We start from the raw sequence: 15,476 nt of genomic DNA, 5'->3' as shown, positions 1-15,476 counted from the left end.
TTTTTTTTTTTTTTTTAGAGTTGTGCTTTTACCAGCCGCAGCTGAATTAATAAGTGAGTTTAAAACATCAGATGGCCCAGATTCCGCTTTTTGCTAATCACAAGCTTATGTTCGCCTCGCGCTGCTGGGTTCCTGTGAAATGGCAAATGCTCTTTGAGGAAACACTCTCCCCGCGCACGCTGGGGTTTGGTGCGGGCAAAGGCGGCTGCAGGGAGAGGAGCGGGAAGTGTCTTGGGCTGGTGGTTTTGTGGTTTCTATTGTGTCTCCTCTGGTTGTTGTCTAGGAGCTTGTGCCCGAGTTTAATTAGAGCTGGCTGCAGGACTGGGTGAAGGGAGCTCTGCAGGCAGGGTAAGCTGCTGCAGGACCCGGCCAGCTGCCCTTGGCGTGGTGGGTTACGCCGGGCCGATTAACCAGAGCCTGCTGGTCTGTGTCCCATTGGTTCCCGCGTTGATGGAGTGGCAGTGCCTCTGGCAGCAGCGGGGAGCGCGTGCGTGGTGGCACAAAGGTCTCCTGTCTTGTCACCCCTTTGTATCACACCCCAGGGGTGGAGGAATGAAATGCGGTTGAGGAGTCGAGCTGTGGATGCTGCCAGATGTGATGGTGCAGCTGGGAGTTAATGGGGTGCCACCTCCCTGCCCAGCTCCTGTGCCCCTGCTTTGGGGTTTGGGCTCACGGGTCTTGTCCCAGGATGGGGGTGGGTTGTGGTGCGTGTGCTTGGCTTCCGCCTTTAAGCTGTAGGTTATAGTGGGTAACGGGTGTTTCCTCTACTTATCCCCCTGCCTCGACCTTCATGCCTCAGTCTGCAGCTGGATCTGAAGATGGGGCCGTAGATTTTCAGCTGTCCTCAGTATTTCCTGTCCCCAGATCCACCGGTAGGTCAGGCTGGCTTTGAGCGATGCGTACCGCTTAATCCCGTGTCCTGCCCCGAGCTGGCAGGTTTCCCTGTGATTCCTGCCGTTTGCAGCTTGGATCCCTCGGGCCGTGTCTCTCCTTTCGTGGGCAAGAGCTGTGTTTGAAGCCTGTAAATTCAATGTTTTGGGTATTCCTGAGGGGACACGTAGGGTGCAGAAGGGAGAAGGTGGAGATTTTCAGTCGAGGGAAGGCAGCGAGGTCTGCAGGGTAGTTGTTACACTCTCATTGCCTTTCAAGGGGAGTTGTGCTGAGGACCCTGGTGGTGGCTACAGCCCACTTGGCCAAGGCATTGCGCTGGTCGTTGCCTGCAGCATTGGCAGGACAGCCTGGGGTGCTTCAGCTCAGAACCCAGCGCCGCTGCCAGCCCGGGCAGGGCTTAGGTGCAGGGTGAGCTCCGAAACCACCTGAGCTGCTGCTGTCAGGGTTGTGGGGAGGGCATGGTGGGCAGGAGGATGTCGTTGTTCCTCAGGCTGCTCCTCTTGGGTGGATGAAAACAGGAGTTGATGTTTCCCATCTGCCAGCCTGGCTTTCCTCTGCTGGGTTCTGATGAGGAAGGTTGGACCGGAGGATCCTTGAGGTCCTTCCAGCCTGGGATTCTGGGACCCTTGCACTGAGGCACATCGGCAAAGACATGCCACTGGCTGTCAGATCTCGTATCAACTGCCTTTGCTCTTCCTCGGTGCGCCCAGACTTGTGTCCCAGCAGCAGCTTGAGGCCGGGAGAGCCCGGCCCTGGATCCCCCATCCTTGTGACCACCCTTATCTCAGCCAGCTTGGCCATGACTCCCCTTTCCCTGCCTGACTGAAGGCTTGAGGTGTTGGACATCGATTTCTTGGTGCTGTGTTAGTCACCGGGGTGGTGCACAGACACCCTTTGCCTCTCCCAAGCCAGAGGGCAGTCCTCGCCCTGTCTTGCCCACGTGAGGATTATCCGTAGGGGAAAGTTTTGCAGAGCTGGTGGTGACCAAGGAGGCAAAGTCTGGATGGCTTTGGAAATGGAGACTTTGACCCACAAATTACTTCTGAAATTGTCCGTGGCCGTGAGCAGCAGCTCCCATCCCTGTGGTTACCGCAGGCTCAAAAGCTTTTCTGTGAGAGTCTTTTCACTATAGCGCAAACATCTGGTTTTTCAAACATCTGGTTTAATTTTTTTTCATTACAGCGGCTGATAAATCCCCATCGACTTCAATGAAAATCATTACGTACCTTTAAAGAGGATTTTTTAGTTTTTTTTTAAAAAGAAAACCCAATAACAAACAACTCCCCACCTCCTGTGGAGCCTTTCATCTGGGAGCGAAACTTTTTCATGCAGGCTTAGCTGAATTTCAGCCTCATAACGCTCCGCATCGCAAACACGTTCCAGGGAGGGAAACAACAGGAAAAAAAAAACAAAACAACCCAGACTGAGTGTTCCTGTTATCAGCATGTGCGAGGGCAAGTAAACAGCCGAAACCGCACGCGATATCTGCCAAACAAGCCGCGTTTCCTTGTCATATCCTCATCCAGCTATTTTAAACTGCTTTTTTCTTTCTTCCTGCGCCTCAAGGGGAACGCAGAAACCTCAGGAGCGCGGGGAGCCGGAGCACCGCGTTTGGAGTGTGTCACCACCCAGCCCCAGCGCTCTGCCTGGCTTTGAAATGGGAATTATGTAGGGTTTTTATGCAGGTTTTTCTTTTTTTGTCCCTGCGGTGGTTAATGAGTGCCCGGCAAAGCCGCAGGTGAGGAGGGTGGCTGCGGTTTTGTTCATAAAGCAAAGGTTCATAAAGAGGTGCCAAGAAAGGGTCAACGGCAGATCCCGGGCGATGGGTGAACCCCCAAACTTCTTGCCCCTGTCCCCGGTCTCAGAGCTCCAGGATAAACATCAGGATCCACTTTTGCTGGATTTGGTGCCAGGGTTTGTCCGTTGTTGGCATCTCAGAGGAGCGGTGGGTAAGTCCCAGCCTTGGTTGTTAGTGGATTTATTATTTTTATCGAGGAGAGAGGCTGAGCGTGGAGAGCGCGAGGCAGGGAGAGAGGTTTATTTTGTGCAGAGGAGGCGAAATCCACGTTTTAACACCTCTACCCTGCCTTTCAGTGACCCAGAGCAGACACAAGAGGAGGAAGAGGAACCTGCAGCCAGTAGCCAGGGCCCTCAGAGGCGAACGGTGACTGTGTAAAACAATAATGCAAATAATTCCAGTGGGAGTAATGGACTCGTGCGTGTGCTTCTCGATGTGATCTCTGACGTCACTGACTTCCCTGGTGTTGAGAGCCCTGAGCTGAGTCTCAGCCGTGTTTTATCCTGGCTCCGGTCAAACCAGTGGAAGTGGGGATTAAGGTCCAGCAGGTGCCCACCCCATAAATCAGTCCTGCCGAAAGACCTGGCACAGGCGCTGTGGGTGGGTCCCGACGGGGGGTGACCAGGCTCTTCTGGGCAGGGCTGAGGTGGCAGCAGGGTCCCAGTGCTCTCATGTCACCGGTCGCTCCCTTCTCGCCTGGCGCTCACGCTCCCAGCGCTGCCTGGGATTATACCTGGGAATAAATCCCTGAATAATAACAGAAAAGCTTTTCCCCCCTGCTCGCTGTGAGTCGCAGGAAGGGTGGGAGCCTCATGGCCAAGTTGTTTGGATGGAACAAACCCAGCAGTAACCAGTCCGTAACGGCAATGGCGCGGGCTGCCGTGGCTTGCTGGAGAAGCCAAGCTGATGTTTTCTTCTCCTTTTCTTGGTCCTGCAGTGCTGAAATGGGCCAGGAATCAGGCCTCTGTCCCCTGTGCTCAGAAAACTTCATCTGTCTTGTTTTGAAGGCGTTTGGGGTGTTGTGCCAGCTTTTTGTCAGGGTACAGTAGAAACTAGAGGCTGTTCCTTGGGTTTCTCATACAAGTCTTTTGTCACTGGGATGCTTCTCCAGCGAGCTCTGCTGTCCCAGTCCCTGTGTCTTTTGGAGAGATCTTTAGGATTTGGTTTCCCTGCACCATCTTCCTGGTGTGAATTTGAGGAAGTTTTTCAAACCAGCGAATCTCTGGTGAAATGCCCCCAGCTCTGATTGATTTCTCACCAAGATCCAGGTGCAGCCTGTGGCATGTCACCCCCGGGACATCACGCGTGGAAAAGCTGAGCTCGGGGCAGGGAAAAGTTGCCCCGAGTGACTCGAGTCGGAGTGCTGAGCTTGCCGCTGGGTTTACAATGCTTTTTTTATCTGTTGCAAGTTAAATTATTTTCTTGGAAAGATCTCTAGGAGGTTGTTAGCGGTTTTTTTCCAATACAATGTGTAGAGGGGGTTCTTGGGAGGGACGAACAGGTTGGAAAGCGCGAGGGAACGCAGTCCTCTGCTGCTGGGCTTTCCCAGGACCGGGAGGGAGGACTGGGAAGGCACCATGTTTAAACAAAACGTTTTCTATGTATGAAGCCATCGCTTCTCGTTTTCTGTCCCTCCATGTCCTGCAGCTGGGTGGGGGAGCCAGTGTGGCAGGGATTTGCCAGCCAGCCAGAGAGATTACAGCTGTTAAACTCGCCTGTGTCCCAGCAAACACCGCTTTCGGCTTTATCCACACAGCCTCTGCGGCTCTTTACTGTGCAAAATGCTTTATGAAGTGATTTGTGGCTTCAATGGGATGGGAAAATCTTCCTCGGGGCAGATGTTCCCAGCGTCATCGCTGTTTGTTTCTCTAATGTTTGTGTTGTGTAGAGATGCGAGTAAATAAATGCCTTTAGTTTTCCGAGCTGCGAGGAGACTAAACCCTCTGTCTTGTGCTTCCCTCCGCAGCAAAATGCGTGAGTGCCGAGGAGCGTCTCCGACCCCCAGATGTTGTCCTGAGCCCGCTCAGTTGCAAAGACAAAGGCTCCAAGACTTCTCTCCCACCTCCCAGCTTGATGGTAGGACCCTGCAGGGCAGCTGGGAGGCGTTTCCCAGTACAGGGACTGGTTTCCTCAACCTCTTTCCATAGAGAAGAGGGTGTGGGGCCTAGAGAAAGGTTCTTTCCCTCTTCAGAATTATTTTGGGGGGCAAATAAAGGCCGTTGGCGCCCATCTGTGGGGTACAATGCTGTGGGAAATGGGAGCTCCTGTGCTGCTTCTAAAGGGAAGAGAGTGTATGAGCGCTTGGGAGACCCATTTTTCTAAACAAGGGGGAGAAATTAATGGCATGTGCTACCCTGGAGAGGACAGGGGGGCACCATCCTCCTGAAAAAACGGGAGCTTTTCAAGGGAGCCTGTTGGTTGGAGCAGATGGGATGGGAGGTGTGGACACCACATGCCACTCCAAGTTTGTTCTTGGTGGCAAAAGAGGTGAAACTGTCCCAGAGCTTGTGTTGAAAGGAGGCCGGTGTTGAGCAGAGCAGCTTTATTTATGGGGAGAGGAGGAGGTCGGAGCGTGGGCATAGGTGCTGCAAACCACACAGGGCAAGGGCAGTGGGGCGAGGGTGTGCTGAGGTGGCTCTTGCTCGTCCCTGTGTTGTTTGGTCGCTGTTAATAGCCAAAAGCACTAGTGAGCTCGGACACATGTCGGAAAGGTGCAGAATAAGGAGGTGCTGGGTTGGAAAAGCTGAAGCCGAGTATTCTTGGTACAGCAGCAAACCAGAGCTGCTGGTTATGTTCTGCAGGAGAGTAACGAACTCGAGAGTTTTGAGAGATGAAAACTCACCTTTCAAATGAAACCTCCGTCCCTGCTACCGAAGGTCTCAGCTGAAGACGCGGAGCAGGACTGGCTTGACCCAAGTGACACGGGACCCGCTCGCCCCTCTTAAACAACCAGTGCCTTCAGCTGGGAGCTTCTTCACTCCTTTTATCCTTAAACCCTGGTTGCTCAGCAAGTGACCCGGCAGAGATCCTCTGGACACGGGTATTAATGGATGCAGTGGGATCCCATGGGGTTTGGTGCAGCAGGTAGGGTGTAAATGGACCGTTTCTGCCTGCGGGTTCCTGCAGTGCGGGGAGAAGCCGGGCACCGGCCGGAGACTCCCCATCCCCTGCAAGGTCAAGGCCAAATTTTAACCTCGATTAAGTACATCTGCTTTTTTACCGTTGTGTAGCTGCTGAATTTGCACCGTTATCTGTGAGGGAACTTTCCTGCCTGTGGGGATGTTTTAGCTCCTTAATACCGCTGTGATGTTCTGTAGCTTTTTATTAAATATAGATTGCTTGATTTTGTACTGGAAATAATCCATTTGGTGGTTTAAAGGAGTGTTTCTGTAGGGGAAACAACTCTCTAGTGGATTTAATGTTAATTAAAAAAGGGGAGGGTAAGAAAGAGATTGTGCCAGTGGCTGAGGGGGTTGTGTGTAAACCCCTTATGGTATCCCAGATCTGAGTAATAATTTCAAATATCTGGTGGTGATGTAAAAAATAGCAACCTCAGAAGGAAAGCCAGGGTGGCTGTTACAGCTCACCCATCCCAGTGACATCTGGAGGGTGCTGGGTGACTCTGGAAGGTGCCCCCAAGGGTTCCTCGAATCCCAGGGAGCTGCTGGATTGTTGGGAGGATGGGGAGGAGGGGAGAGGGCTCTGAGCAGGGTGTGAGGTTTAAGTTTGCTGTTCTGTGGTACTGGCTCTAATTAGAACTGGGGTTTGCTTCCAGGTGGTCTGTGCAGTGACAAATAACCCCGTGCCCAGCAGATCGAGGTCACAGTGCAGAATCCTTCTCGCTGACAAAGAGGTTTTTGTGGCCAGCTCTGTATCCTCGTGGAAGTCTCACCCTTATCCCTGTGTTCCATCTCTGTCCTTGCATCCCTCCCTAGTGCTAATTATTTCTCTCTGAATAGAATAAGCTAAAATCTCCTGCTGGGCTTTGGCGTTTTGGAGGTCGGGGGCTGCCTGCTGCCCAGAGGTGGGGCAGCTTTACTCTCTGGCAGTGGCTGGGGCAGCCAGAGCAGCGGCTCTGCACCCCATATTGAGCTGTCGGACTGTGCCCAGGGAGGGGGGTTAAATCCGAGGAGGGATTTTTCAGGAGCCAAGGCCAACTCAAGCCCATGTCCACGTCCTGGGAGCCTTTTTTGTTTCCCATCAAATGACACTTTATGCTACAAATCTCTCAGATGGCTTTAATCGCCCAGGCAGGGGGAATATCTAGATGTACAAACCATGAATCCATCATCTAAAAACTCCTTTTTCCATTTTTGCTGCTGTTTCTATTTCCCGGTCCAGAAGGACCGCGCTGGCGCTGGCGGATGGTCTCATCCTTTCAGATTCCCTCCACAGCATTGCTTCAGCCATGCCTGGGGCCGTTATTCACGCTGGCTTTCTTTAGCTTCCACCTCTGGGCCGAAGGCTCAAAGAGGAAGGAAAGGGGTGAGATGAGAGCACAGGCTCCAGCGAAGAGGAACGAGCAGACGTACGTCTGCGTGTAGTCGTACAGCCACCCTGTGAGAGAGGAGATCGTTATTAGAGCCGGTGGATTTTTCTCACTGAAAAGAAAATCGCTTTGGGGAGGTGGGTGGGAAGCAAAGGCTCTGTGTTCGTTTAAGAATTCCAGAGATATTTTCTTTACATTATCTTAACTCTTCCCGTGCCTGCTGCTGCGCAGCCTTGTTACGGACCCTCAGGACGACTGGTACGGGCATACAGGCAAGCAGGGAGCTGTGCTGGCTTCTCCTGGCCCTTGCGGTGGATGTGGGGTTTAATTTGATTGACTTTAAGCCCTGACCTTTTATTTTTTTCTCTTTTTTTTTTACTCTGCAGCAGATGGCAGATCCCACTGGGCTAACGAGATGACTTGCATGTGTTGGTGTTGGCAACATCTGGGCTGCAAACTCCGGGTTCTCCAGCCTTGCGAGCAGACCCAATTTAACACAACGTGTCTGATATGAGAGATCCCAGGCCGGGAGCTCGGGGTGAGCTTGCTTAGAAGTAACTTTGGGAGCACTTAAAAGGAAAAACTAAATTCCATAAAGACTCAGGAATCTGCGAGGGGGCAGGTCACCTTTTAACATGACCTCAAAGTGTTTTGTTTAGTTACAGCAGATTGTGGCTAGACAATCATTTTAAAGGTGGGTAATTCCTCTGTTTGAGTCAAAAATGCACCAAGCGATGGGAGCTGCCCCTGCGTGTAATAAAAACTTTAATATATTCCTAAATCTGGCGGTGGGACAGGTGGTGGTGGGATGTCCGAGGCGGCTTAGCAGTGCAGCCAGATCTGCCGCCGGCGTTAAAAAGCAATTCCTCCGGTGCTAGCTGCAGGCACCTCGTGTGATTTACACAAACAGCAGATCCGCCGCAAATTCAGGGTTCTTAACAGTGGCGCTGGTTAGGAAGGGGATTAACGTGGTCCCCAGAGAGCCCGGGCTTGGTTGGGCAGCTCTGCCAGTGCCACCAGGAGATGGTGCCGGTGAAATTGGAGGGTCTGTGACAAAGCAGTGGTGGTGACGTTTCCCTTGCTGTGGATTTCCACGGAGTTCATCCAGCAGTGGAAGGGCTGCGGGCTGCTCTGCTCTGCCCCAGTTTCTGTTGGCTCAGGCCTTTCTGCGGGGGAGTTACAGCTCGGTTTTTCCTCAGGGGAATCGTGTGAGCTACGGAGCTTTTGCTGTCGGAAAGGAGGATCCTGAGGTGCTGGACTTGGTGACTTGGGTGCCTCTCCCGTGACCCTGATGTTTTCGTGGAGTGGTTCATTCTCCGAGGTGGGATCTGTATTTGCTGTCTGGAAGTCTGGGATTTGGGGAGGAGAAGAGCTGCTAACAGTCGGTTGTAGGATGTGCAGAACAGCTGGGGAGCTCCGATTTATTTAAATTATTTTTTAAATATAATTCAGGATATTTTTTATTTTTTATGGAGTTTTTAGGTGCTGAAAGACCAGCATCACCTCCTCATCAGCAGCACAGCAATCCCCTTTCCACCACATCACACCCCAGCCTTTTAAACACCTGCAGTGCCTGTGCCTCCACTCCCTATCCAGAGAAAAGCCCCTTCCCGCCGCAGAAAGCTGACTTAGAAGGTCGTGGTGCGCAAGCGTCAGCCCAGCAGCAGTTTTGTAAGCGGTGCTGGTAAATCCTGAGTGGTCCAAATCTACGGCACAGAGTCCTGCTGTGGGCGGTGGTCAGGCTGTACAGCTACCGACCTGCAACCAGCAGGTTTGGTTATTCCTGATGCCCAAAGCAGCGATACCCCATGCGAAGACATGGGTGAAATTTAGTTGAGAGCATCTTTGTGCCCGTGCCAGCTCCATCCTCTCCCCTTTCACCGCCCGGGTTTGCCGGGGCTGGTGGTTGTGTGCTGGTTTGTAAATCTGAATTTCGCGGGTTGTTTTATTTCTTCTGCTGTTGGAGTTCCCATTTATGCTGCTGCTGGCCGTACAGCCTGTGCCTCACCTCAGTGATGCTTGTTCTGTCTTGTTCTTTTTGATTCGGGGGGGGCTTTTTCAGCGAGGTGGAAGCATCCAGCAGCGCTGGCGGCTGAGAAGCTGCGAAGGAGCCTTCAAACCTTTCACCTCGGGCTTTCGTCTGGGCCGGCTGCCTCCGGATTTAAGGTCTTGTGGTTAAACGGATTTGCAGGTAAGTCACCTTTTCATTGCCTTTCGATTAGGCTTTGTCCTTGCGTGCGAAAGCATTTTTAACCCTTGCGGGTCTCAGGATGCCTGGAGTTCCTCCATGTAGAACTAGTTAGAAAATAGCAATTCTAAAGGCGAGGTGTTGGGGGTGTCAGCAGCAGCCAGAGGCTCTAAACCTCGGGGTAGCGTTTAAACCCTGCCCTGTATTCTGCCAGAAGCAGACACTTTTGGACACTTAATCAGTGACTTCTGGCCACATTCAGTTTTCACTTTCTGTCAGAAGGGAAAATTGCAGCATTTGTCTCAGATCCCAGCACCAGCCCCTGAAGTCTGGACGTTTCCCTCTCACTCTGCCCACAGCGAGACGGAGCAGCGAGAGTTTTGCTCCTCGGCTGTTAGTTATCCCACCGCTGTTAAGAGGACTGATTTCCGCGGAAGGCTTTTTGCAGGAAACCTGCTGGCTTTACAGAATCCAGAAGCGTTGGGGCGGTGAGTGATTCGCACTTCCAGAGAGCACGAGGCTTCCAATTAGCCAAACCAGATTGGAAGCGGATGAAAGTATTGCTGCTCTCACGGTGTGTGTGATGCATGGGTAAGAGCTGGCCAAGTTATTTAGCTCTTTTCATCCCGTATCGGGGAATTTACTGCGCTGGGTGTGCAGGGATTGCGGTCTGGTGGACAGCAGAAGAGAGCTCACCCGACGTGGGCCATGTGTCACCATGACAGGGTAAAGCATGCTGTCAATAAAACGCTTTAGTTGCTTGAAATTCCATCCGTATGCGGCGTTTTACCAACCTAGACATATTGATTAGGGACATCAATTTTTTTTTTCATGTGCTGGTGGTACAGCAAGTGCTGCTAAAACTTTGCCGGGAGCTGGTGTTTCCTTGGTGGCTCTGAGCAAAGTGGCTCTGCGGGCATGGGGCAGGCTGAGAGCAGAGGGCAGGGAGCAGTGAAGGAGGAACAAGCTGCCGGGGTTGATTCAGGATACGCTGAGGGGAGCGACGGGATGTTGTTCACACCGATATTTGACCTTGCGGCTTTTTCTAGTTTGTGCTGTGAGGAGCTGGCAAGAGCTCAGATCCTGCTTCCAGCTGCGAGGTGTTGCTGAAGGGTCATCAGGGGAAGGAGATGCTTGTCCTGGCCAAGGTGTTTGGAGGAGAACGCATCCCTCGCTCATAAGCAGTGGCTGGAGACTCGCTGCTAAGCACTTGAAATCTGCCAGATCCTCAACACTGCCTCGGTTTCCTGGCAGGGAGAGAGGAGAAAAGGCTTTTCATCCTTCTTATCTTCAGGCCCAGGAGCTCTTGTGGCTGAGCCGCGTAATCTTCTTCAAAACAAGAGATTACTGAGGCTTCTCCTTACGATTTGGTGCCTCTGCCCGGTGGAGCTGCCGCTGTGCCCGTCCTTGCTTTGCCTCCCTCTCCTCGCCTCCCCTCCAGTCCCTCCGTTCCAAGTTCAGCGTGTCGGGGGTGAAATCCCCGGTAACATGGTCGTTATCCTTCTGCTGTGGTCGGGGTTAAAATGTGCACGGGGGGTTTCGCTGCCATCTCTCCATGCAGCTGTTGCCCATCTGCTAGTTGGGTTTTTCGAATTCACGAGCAAATACACTTGTGAAGAGAAATTTCTGAAATACGTTGTTTTTTTTATTCTCCCATTTGGGCAGGAGAGCCCTCCTTGGGCAGGAGAACCTTCCTTGGATACGTGTGGGCAGGAAAGTGAACCAGGAGCATGTTCTGTCGCTGGCTGGCTGCGGTGGGTATTGGTTAGGCATCACAGAAGGGTTACCTGCTAGAGGAGGTCCGCCGGCAGCTGCTATCCCAGCGAAGAAGGCAGCAAACCCCAGGTAGCTGTGGAGTTTCTGCACCCCCACCAAATCTACCTGTTCGTGAAAGCAAAGGGATAATTATTGATGGAGCTGACGTGAATGCGCAGGCACTGGAGGTTTTCATGGTGTTCTGGAGGGTTTCAAAGAGGTCTTTGTACCAGTAGGTCTGACCCAGCCTGGGCTCCACTCGCCTCCTTAAGGCCAGTGCAGAAATCACTGAGATATGAGATGCTTTCCCTGTTGCTTGGGCATCTCTGAAACTAGTAACGGTGCTTCCCCATCCGGATCCTGCCCTGACTGGTCTGTGTGTTACAGATAATTCCGGGACTGGGAGCGCATGTGTGCAACCGGCTGCCTCAGCGTTAGGAAAGGGATGGATCCATCCTGATTCCTGTGAGCTGGAGCAGCCTCCTTCAGAAGGGAGGATGTGGGAGGCAACGAGCAGAGCTAGGTCATGACAAATCTGCAGTAAACTCCCAGTGCTGCTGTTGTGGAGACCAGTAAGTGAGTTGGAGAGGAGATTTGGGGCTCTCCAGTGGGAAGGCTGGAGGGGAGAGTCCTGTCCTGCAGGTCTGCAGCAGCCCAGGGTGGTTGAGCTTTGTGGAAGGGGTTTGGGTAGTTGGGGAATACTGCTGGAAATGCCCCATGCCAGGTTTTTAATGGAATCTCCTACTCACCAGCACAGGGAGGACCAGAGCCATGAACCCACCGCAGCAAACAGCGAAGGCCACCACGTAGGTCATGAGCCATGGGAAGGTGGTGGCCAGGGGACAGAGCAGGTTGGTGACACCGCTGAGGACAAGGTAAGTCACATGGTAGTGATACTTCTTGGTCCAGTTCTGGTCGGCGACCCAGCCCGAGAGCAGCTGGCTGACGGTCTCCGTGATGCCTGGGGGGAAGAGGAGTTCAGCAGAGCCGCAGAAAAGACCTGTTTTTTCATGAGTTTTGCTATTTCGCACTGCATCGCTCTGAAATTCCCAGTCCCACTTGCTGCTGGCTGGAAGAACGTGACCACAAAGGGCTGAAACGCTGGGAAGTTACAGGAAAGAGGTTTTAGGGGGATTTAAAATTCATGTTGCCTTTTTTTTTTTTAACTTTACCTCGGTGCCTGCTCTTGCCAAGTGCCTGTGGGTGCACCAGAGTGATCTGTAAAAATTCAATTAAGGGCTGAGAACTCTGCAGTGCCCTTCAGTAAAAGCAGGGAAAATAAGTTTGCTGTTTGATCTCTTTTTTTCAAGATAGAGAAGCAGGGGAATATGAAGAAGAAATACTCTTCTGAGATTGTAATTTCTATAAAGAAGTGAAGGGCAGAAGCCCAGCGTGTGTTTTTTAGAGACCCAGCAAACGTTTGATACGTGTTTTTTACATTTCTGGATACATTTTTGTGACCTAAAGCTCAGAGGAGTGCTCACTGTCACCAAGGTCTCTCTGACCAGCGTGTCCCTCCCACTCTTAATTCAGCAGGGCAGATGAATTGCTGCCTCGGCAGCGTCCGTCATCCCTGACTGTCGCAGTGTAGAAGGCGAATTTATTTTTGTACAATAAAATATTTTATGGTAACTGAGGCTGGAGCCGCTTCTTTGTCCCACCGTGACCCTCGTGTTAATCCCTGCTTAGATTCAGGTATGGGTTTGGTTTTTTGAGGGGTGTGGGTTGGGTTTTGCCCTGTTGGAGGTGAATGTGCCAAATCCAAATGGCTAAACCCAAGTTAATGTTGGTTTTTTTACCCACTGTTGAATTTCTCTCCCTCTGCGCACACTCCTGGGTCAAACTGCAGCTCTTTGTCGAGCGCTTCTGGATTTCTGTGGCTGGGGGGTCGAAGCAAGGCAAGGATGGTGGTAGGAAGGAGGGCAGGTGGCACCTCAGTGACTGGAAACGTGTGTGCTGGGTGCGGGGAGGACGTGGGATCCTCTAGCTCAGGCTGAGAGAATCCCCCACCCCATGAGAGCAACTCCGCATGCACAGAAGGCGACGCTCTATCTACAGGAGGGGTCAGGGCTGCGAGCTGAACCACCAAGGTTCCACCAAGGGATATCCTAGGACATACTTGGGCCTATCTCTTGGCCAGGTCTGTGGAGGTTTTCTTTCCCCTTTTGGTATCCTTGTAATTAGAAATGAGTTTAAAGGATTGTTGCCTACCAGCCACCGCGACGAGGTAGGAGGCATCCATGCTGCTTATCCCCAGTGTCCTGGCCCTGGCTACCAGGTGGAAGATGGGCACGAAGTAGGCCAAGTGGCTGAACAAAAAAGACCAGGTGAAAATGAAGAAGACGGGATCCTTCAGTGGGGAGAAGTCAAGAAGAGGTTCTGAACTGTCTTCCTTGGTCGGTGGAAGGGATTTGTGGCTTCTCTTGGCCTCAGCAGCTGTTTTTGGCGAGCAACTGTCTGTGGAGGGTTTCTTGAGCCTTTCCAAAGCAGATGTATCTCCTGGACCAGAGACGTCTCTGTCGTGGGATGACACAAGTCCCTCTGTGCTGGGCAGGTCCCGTGTGCTGTGGAGCTGTATGTCCCTGGGAGTGGATTCATCTAAGCAGCCATCGAGGGTTTCCGAGTCACCCCGGTCCTGGGTTTTGGCAGCAGGGCGCTGAGGCAGGTGGGTGCTGGCGGGTCGCAGCAGCATGCTGGAAGGCACCAGGTTTAACATGATGCCACCAAAAATCAGGAGGGTACCTGAGGGAAGACAGAAGATGCTTTTTTCTTGGCATGGGAAGGGAGGAGCCGTGGAGAATGATCTTCCTAATCCAGGGTGTAGTTGGCGTTGAACGTGGAGAAAGCTCTGCCCTAAGGAGGAGGTGTCGTACAGGAGCTTTTACTCCTGTTTTTCCAGCTGGAAGTGCCTTTTGCTGAGGTACAGGCAACAAATACAGAGCCACCTCTAGGATCTGGGAGTGGGTTTTGTTTTCCTCATTAAAAGTCCACTACATGTGGTGGACCTTCATGATGCCTGAAACAGTGCAGTAGAAGTAGGGATTTTCAGTTTTGGTTTCTGAGGTCTCTTGTTTTGACTCTGACGGATCTTTAAAACCCTTCATCAGTCATTAATCATTGACAAAATGTCCCCAAACCATTCTAGAAGAGGCCGAGCTGTCCCTTGGTGCCTCTTACCCTGCCCAGATAGGCCCGACTGCCCCCTCAGTGCTGATGGATTTGAGTGAAGGGGAGCTGGGCTCACCTTGCCAGCCGTAAAGGTCGATGAGGAGCTGAGTGAAGGGAGCCATTAGAAACGTCAGCCCCATCCCGGAGCGAGCGATGGCGTTGGAGAAAGCCAGCCGGGTCCTGCAGCGCTTGGCCATCATCACCGCGGCTGCCTGGTAGAGGCAGGCGAACCCCATACCTGCGGGAAGGGGAGGAGAGACGATGCCCAGACCCCTGAAGTGACTGTTACGTGTCGTGAGCTTCAGGGATTTCCATGTCGTGCCATCCCAAGCTCGTTGTCCCCCCAGGGGAGCTGCTCTGCAGGGCTCCTAGGCTGAAGGTGGGGGGCCTGTGCTGTTGCAGTCGGTGGAGAACAAGGTTTCACACACGGTACGTTTGGTATCTGGGGGGTTTGAGGCTGTCCCCCTTTAGTAAGGGATTGTAAAAGGCCGTGATTCATGTTGGGAGCAGAAAAACGGCGAGGTTAGCTGAGATTAGAATCACAGAACCGTTTGGGTTGGAAAAGCCCTTCCAGCTCCTTGAGTCCCGCCGCTCCCCCAGCACCCCACTGTCCCCTGTCCCTCGACAAATTTCTACTGCTCTTAGCCAGAAGGTTCACAGAATCACAGAACTGAGTTGGAAAAGACTTTTCAACATCTCAAGGCCACCCGTTCACCCTGCACTGCCAGGTCACCACTAACCCTTGTCCCTCAGCACCACCTTCACATGTCTGGGAAACCCCTCCAGGGATGGGGACTCCACCACTGCCCTGGGCAGCCTGGCACAGGCCAGGACAACACCAGCGGGACAGAAATGGCTCCTCAGGGACAACCTCAGCCTCCCCTGGGGCAACTGGAGGCTCGTTCCTCTTCTTCCGGGGGAGCAAAAACTGACACCCCCCCCGCCTCCCTTCACTCCAACCTCCTGTTAGGACAAGCATGTTGAAAATGGTCTTGATACTCCCGAGCGTGAGCCAGTGGTGTTCCACAGAACCCCTCACGGAGAGGAGCTGGGGATGCTTTGCTAGGAAAGAAACTGCCTGGTTTACCGGTAAAGGAACTGCTTTTACTCATCGTGCCCAGGAAAATCTCTGCCCAGCCGTGAGGCGCAGGCTGCTCACCCAGGAGGAGTCCCATGGAGACGCAGAG

General features: G+C 52.7%; 1 protein-coding gene across 1 annotated transcript in view; it reads right to left on the bottom strand.

Moving 5' to 3' along the window:
* Positions 1-7,091: 7,091 nt before the first annotated feature.
* SLC16A4 (solute carrier family 16, member 4) overlaps positions 7,092-15,476 on the bottom strand; it is a gene marked incomplete at its 5' end in the record, with an annotated part of 10,350 nt that continues 1,965 nt past the window's right edge. Inside the window, 6 exons of the mRNA XM_010134787.1 lie at positions 7,092-7,246; positions 11,154-11,247; positions 11,871-12,082; positions 13,333-13,863; positions 14,366-14,527; positions 15,449-15,473. Of these exons, the coding sequence (XP_010133089.1) occupies positions 7,092-7,246; positions 11,154-11,247; positions 11,871-12,082; positions 13,333-13,863; positions 14,366-14,527; positions 15,449-15,473 (1,179 nt within the window). The remainder of the gene's footprint in view (positions 7,247-11,153; positions 11,248-11,870; positions 12,083-13,332; positions 13,864-14,365; positions 14,528-15,448; positions 15,474-15,476) is intronic.

Source organism: Buceros rhinoceros, unplaced genomic scaffold (genome assembly GCF_000710305.1).
Source record: "Buceros rhinoceros silvestris isolate BGI_N320 unplaced genomic scaffold, ASM71030v1 scaffold27364, whole genome shotgun sequence".
Lineage (NCBI taxonomy): Eukaryota > Metazoa > Chordata > Aves > Bucerotiformes > Bucerotidae > Buceros > Buceros rhinoceros.
The sequence above is the reverse complement of the archived record's forward strand: the minus strand, read 5'-3'. Positions and strand labels throughout refer to the sequence as shown.